The sequence below is a fragment of the Tympanuchus pallidicinctus genome, unplaced genomic scaffold (genome assembly GCF_026119805.1).
Source record: "Tympanuchus pallidicinctus isolate F22 unplaced genomic scaffold, pur_lepc_1.0 scaffold8, whole genome shotgun sequence".
NCBI lineage: Eukaryota > Metazoa > Chordata > Aves > Galliformes > Phasianidae > Tympanuchus > Tympanuchus pallidicinctus.
In genome coordinates, this window is record NW_026294802.1 from 18,765,134 (window position 1) to 18,770,669 (window position 5,536).

Below are 5,536 nucleotides of genomic sequence, written 5' to 3' on the forward strand. Positions count from 1 at the left end.
AAAAATGAACAACAGAGGTGGAAGATAGTGCTGTACTGCTTTCAGGAGTTCCCGCTGCTTATTTTGGCTTTCCCCAGCAGTATCACCATATGTATGAAAACAGAAATTAAAGAACAGCAACAGCACAAGCCGACATGTCAAGCATGCAGCACAGCACACTGTGGTGAAGCTCAGCACAGCAGTTCAGTCCTGCCCAGCATACATTAGATCTTCCCAGTTATTCTGAAAAGCCAACACTATCACGCAGATGTTATCACAATGATGGCACCGCTTGCTGATGAAGTGCTAAGATCATACTTCACCCAGCTCATCCCAGCCCCACATACTCTACGAGCAGAGGAGCAGCCCTCAGTAAGAGAAGCAGCTGGCTGCTGAGTTCCAACCTCCCCTAATACACTGCTGACATTATCAATGGCAACATGGGAAAGGCCTCATTCTGCATCGTATGTGTCAAACTGTGCATACTGTATCATAAACCAGATATTGTTTTGCCTCTCATTCCTGCTACTGAAAATATTTAGGAACACATTTGCTCTACATGTTTTGAGGTGTCCTAAGCCTAGCTCCAATTTAAAAGCACTGATCTATTCTGCTAGTACTGGCTTTAGCTTAATCAGCTCTTTTCCTAATGGGAACATGAGATTTCTTCAACAGAATTGGGCCTTTTTCACTTCAAAACCTTGAGAAGGGCGTTAAGTATCATTTCCACTTCTCAGTAAACTGAAGCTCAGTTGCAGTGGCTTGCCCACAGTTCACTGAACCGCACTGATACAGGAGCAGGTTTCATGTTCTGTGCCAGGGAGTTTTACCTCCACAGCTGGGTCACTGCCTGCTTTTGCTCTATTTTCTCCATCTGCAAAATGGAAAATATACATCTGTATTTGACAACAGATGTATATGACAAGCAGTCATTGACGAGAAGGGACAAAGTTACACACAAATCCATGCCGTATAGCCATTTGTGTTCTGGCTTGCAGAATGCCTCTCCAACCTACAGCTGCAGGTAGATTCCTCACATGGGGAGGCTCTGACTAGCAGCATTAGCAAAGCAATGGTTGTCATCAGGAAATGCTGATAGGCAAGGAACAGCTTCTGTTAATGTCAATGATTGCTCTTAACATTTGAGAAAGTTACTGCATTCCTGCCAAAACTTTATAGTGTTCTGGATGCCTGATAACTAAGAGTGGTTTGTTGTTACTTTTGGTGTTGGTTTTTTTTTCATAATAAAGCAGACTGAGATCAGGCATTCCCAATTCACAGGGTGTTTTAACTCTATGAGTGCCACTGAAATTCATGAATCTTTCTAGCTGCTGAGAGTCTTTGTGTATGGATATTAGTCATGAAGACTACACAAGATTCTCCTGCCTTTGATTCTATTCCTGCAGCACCCTCAGTCTATTCCTGGACTCTTCTGTTGTCATTGTAGCTGTGAGTTACATGCTAAAGACACAAAGTTCTTTAATCTTCTACTGTAGGCGAGTCTTCCACAGCACAGCCATGCAACAGCAGAGTTCTGACACTGATCCACACTGAGGTGATATGAGAGTGAGCCATCTATTTTGTATTAGAGAACACACCTTAAAAGATTTAATTCATTCTGGGAACCTTTTAAATTCAAGTGCTTCCCTTGAAAGAAATTGCCTAATAATTACAAGTTTTAGTTGTGTGGTGTTTTTGTTTTTTTTTTTTGTTTCATACTTTGTTTTCACTCAAAGACTTCCAGTTTAAAGTTGACAGCATTACCTATTCTTCCAGCATTTTTTTTCTGGACATCAATAGGACATCATAGAATCATAGAATCACCAAGGTTGGAAAAGACCTAAAAGATCACCCAGTCCAACCGTTCACCTATTCCCAATAGCTCCCACTAAACCATGTCCCTCAACACAACATCCAGTCTTTCCTTGAACACCCCCAGGCTCAGTGACTCCACCACCTCCCTGGGCAGTCCATTCCAGTGCCTGACCACCCTTTCTGAAAAGTAATACTTCCTAATGTCCAGCCTGAATCTCCCCTGCCATTGAAGCCATTCCGTCTGGTCCTATCACTAATGACACGAGAGAAGAGGCCGACCCCTAGCTCACTACAACCTCCCTTCAGGCAGTTATAGAGAGCAATGAGGTCTCCCCTGAGCCTCCTCTTCTCCAGGCTGAACATTCCCAGCTCCTTCAGCCTCTCCTCATATGGCCTGTGTTCCAGACCCCTCACCAGCTTTGTTGCCCTCCTTTGAACACGTTCCAGGGCCTCAATGTCTTTCTTGCAGTGAAGGGCCCAAAACTGGACACAGTACTCGAGGTGCGGCCTCACCAGTGCTGAATATAGGGGAAATGGCCCTAAGGCCATTTAAGGTCTCACCACAGACCTTTTTAAAAGTGAACTTCCCCCATAGTAAAATACAAGAACAACAAAAATAACACCTGATTACAAAGTTGTGGAAAAGAAAAAAAAAGAAAAAACTTTATTTCCAGACATACAAAACATCATTCTCTCATTTCTCCATCTTCTTCCTCTTCTTCCACACCTCTGATGTACAAAACATTATTGCACCTGTAAATAGAATCAAGAGTTCCCTTAGTTGAAATGCCTTCGTTTCCCTCATAAATACACTGCTTTAAGCATTTTCCTACTTGACTGCAACCTGGCAACACTCAAGACCTGTGCAAAAAATGGCCACTGTTGACATTGTTCAGCTTTTCCATAAAGATTCACTGCAAATACAAGACAAGTTTATGAAAGCAGTAGGCAGTTAACAGTGATGTACAAGAAAGTTTTTCATGTGGATTAACAGCCATGGTCGAGCATTATTTCCACGCACACAATGTTTTCAGCAGCTGCAACAATAACTCATGCATCCTAATACATTCTACTACTGCCAAGAGGATTTACAGACCTGCAATAAGCTGGAGAACTAAGGTGTTTAGTTACTTGAGAAAGGGATCATAAATACTTCTTTAAATACTTTTTCTTTCTGAAACTATCTATTTCTCTCCTCAGAAGGGATCCCAGCTTAAAGGTTACAGCCCGTAGCCTTCACACAAGAGTTACAGTGACGTTTAGCACTCCAGTACAGACAAGAAGCACAGCTCCTAGATACACAAGCTTTAACAGAAGCAGTAACACAAGACTTAGAAGACCCCGCTCCCCTGCTCAGGCACCACGTTTACCTTATCAAAACTTCCCCCAGGTGTCCAGACAGCGCACCATCGATATACTCTTCTGTGTTCGCAAGCTTGGAACGAAAACCAGCACAAAGATTACATCAACGGGAGCCTCACGGCCACTTTGACTCGCAGCAATTCCGGCCACAAGGACCTGAGGGCAGCCCAGAAGCGCCCTGCTTTTCCCCCACCAGCAAGCAGCGCCCAGGGCCCAGGTCCCAGGTCCCAGGTCCCTCCCTCTCTTCTCTCTCGCCGTGCCTCACCTGCATGTTCATGTAGCCGTCAACGGAGACGAGGTAGCCCTTGTACTCCATCCCCCACTTCAGCTTCACCATCACCGGTTTCCCCGTCAGCCCGTTGAGGAAGGGCTTTGGGTTGAGGGGCAGGCTCTGCGGGGAGAGCGCGGGTCAGCACCGCCCGCCCCTCCCAACCGTTAGCAACGGCCACCGCCCCCGCACCGCCCCCTGCCCGCCCCGCGCCGAGCCGCGCCGCGCGAGCGCCACCCTCACCATGGCGACGGGGCGCGCGGCGGCGGCCCGAGAAACGCAGGCCCACGCGGGAACACCTCGTGCGCGCCGCGGGCTGCGAGAGAATGGAAGGCAGCGCAGCGCCGGCTTCCACTTCCGGGGCGCCGCGCCGATCTCTGACCTCTCGCCCCGCTGCGCCGCCTTTGCGATTGGCTACGTCGCCACGGCGCGCGAAGGGAAAAGCGAGGCCGTCCATTGGTTCGGCGGGGCTGTGAGCTCGCTCTCATTGGTTGGGCTGGATTCCCCACCCCGTTCTTCTACAGCCAATAGCCGTGCTGCGAGCCGTTCCACCATCTCGCGCGGCGTCCGCGCGGCGGTGCCGTCTGTGGTGGCCGGGCGGTGCCGGCGCGGTCCTGTGCCACCGCTCTGCTCGCTTCGGCCTTCGCCCCTCCCTCCCTGCCTTCCCTCTCCACCTGGGGCTCCCTCAGCCCCCAGGTCCCCGCAGGCTCCGGAGGGCGGGGTTTGTGCTATGTGCAGCCAGCGGAGACTTTGCAACGTGCCGGGAGAGCCCCGCCAGCTTGCTCTGCTGGCTGAGGAGAAACGTAGCGCTGCGCAGGGAGAGCGATGGAGTGCAGCTACATCTGCATCAGTAGGGTGTCCGTTATTTTCCGCTTTCGGATTTAGCAGCTTTGAGGACTGCTTTCAGCCTGGCCATCTCTTAATGTTTCTTTCCCTCCAGACGGATTTCCACGAGGTGGCAGTGCTGAACTGGCACGGTGATTGTGCCTTAAGCGGGCTGCTTGCTGCACGCCTTCCTTGTACGGAGTGAGAAGGTGCTCCCTGGGCCGAGAAATACAGGACCAGCTACATTCATTTCTTAATACACTCAGTTCCTCTAATATATGAGTTGGAGAAGGACTTGGGGGTCCTGGTGGATGAGAAGCTGGACATGAGCCAGCAGTGTGCGCTTGCAGCCCAGAAGGCCAACTGTGTTCTGGGCTGCATTGAAAGAGGATTGGTCAGCAGGGAGAGGGAGGTGATTGTCCCCCTCTCCCCCTCTACTCAGCTCTTGTGAGGCCCCATCTGCAGTACTGTGTCCAGGCCTGAGGCCCCCAGTACAAGAAAGACATGGAGCTCTTGGAGTGGGTCTAGAGGAGGGCTGCTAAGACGATCAGAGGGCTGGAGCACCTCTCCTGTGAAGAAAGGCTGAGGGAACTGGGCTTGCTTAGCTTGGAGAAGAGAAGGCTCCAGGGAGACCTCATTGTGGCCTTCCAGTCCTTGAAGAGAGTGTATAAACAGGAGAGGAAATGGCTGTTTACAAGGGTGGATGGTGGTAGGACAAGGGGGAATGGTTTTAAACTGAGACAGGGGAGGCTTAGGTTAGATATTAGGAGGAAGTTTTTCACACGGAGGGTGGTGACACACTGGAACAGGTTGCCCAGGGAGATGGTGGATGCCCCATCCCTGGAGGCATTCAAGGCCAGGCTGGATGTGGCTCTGGGCAGCCTGGTCTGGTGGTTAGATGATCATTGTGGTCCTTTCCAACTGAGGCCATTCCGTGATATGATGATTAAATATTCCAGCCCTATTGTTGTAAAATCACCGGAAAATAGATGCATTTCTCAGAGTCATAGGTATCAGTACTGGAGTCATAGTTGAGAGTAGAAGTGCTCAGCTTCTGGTTTCATAATCAGTGCAAGAATGCATGTGTCAGTAACCTCATCAGCTACAGATGAGGTGTTGCCTGCTGGTAGAGTAGAAAGATGTACTGAAAGCACAGAACGCATGACTACATCTTGTTTAGGTAACTGGATAACTTGGTTAATCGGAAAACAAAATAGCTTTTTCTTTTTTTCCCCCTGTGAGGAATTTGCTGTTTACTTTGTTGACTGAATCATTCTGAGTCAGAGG

General features: G+C 49.2%; 1 protein-coding gene across 1 annotated transcript; it reads right to left on the minus strand.

The window, feature by feature from the left end:
* Positions 1-2,429: 2,429 nt before the first annotated feature.
* SNRPF (small nuclear ribonucleoprotein polypeptide F) lies at positions 2,430-3,793 on the minus strand. Its single transcript, XM_052667403.1, has 4 exons — positions 3,668-3,793; positions 3,422-3,547; positions 3,165-3,229; positions 2,430-2,547 (listed from the first exon to the last, which is right to left on the minus strand). Exons 1-4 carry the CDS (start codon positions 3,668-3,670, stop codon positions 2,481-2,483), a joined length of 261 nt encoding a protein of 86 aa, XP_052523363.1. The 5' UTR covers positions 3,671-3,793; the 3' UTR covers positions 2,430-2,480.
* Between the last annotated feature and the right edge of the window lie 1,743 nt (positions 3,794-5,536).

What these genes read in the sequence shown, in the direction of transcription:
- SNRPF (XM_052667403.1), bottom strand. An exon ending in ACGGCTACATGAACATGCAG is followed by an intron (nt 3,230 to 3,421) that starts GTGAGGCACGGC and finishes TTTCGTTCCAAG; the next exon opens with CTTGCGAACACAGAAGAGTA. An exon ending in CTGGGGGAAGTTTTGATAAG is followed by an intron (nt 2,548 to 3,164) that starts GTAAACGTGGTG and finishes TTCTATTTACAG; the next exon opens with GTGCAATAATGTTTTGTACA.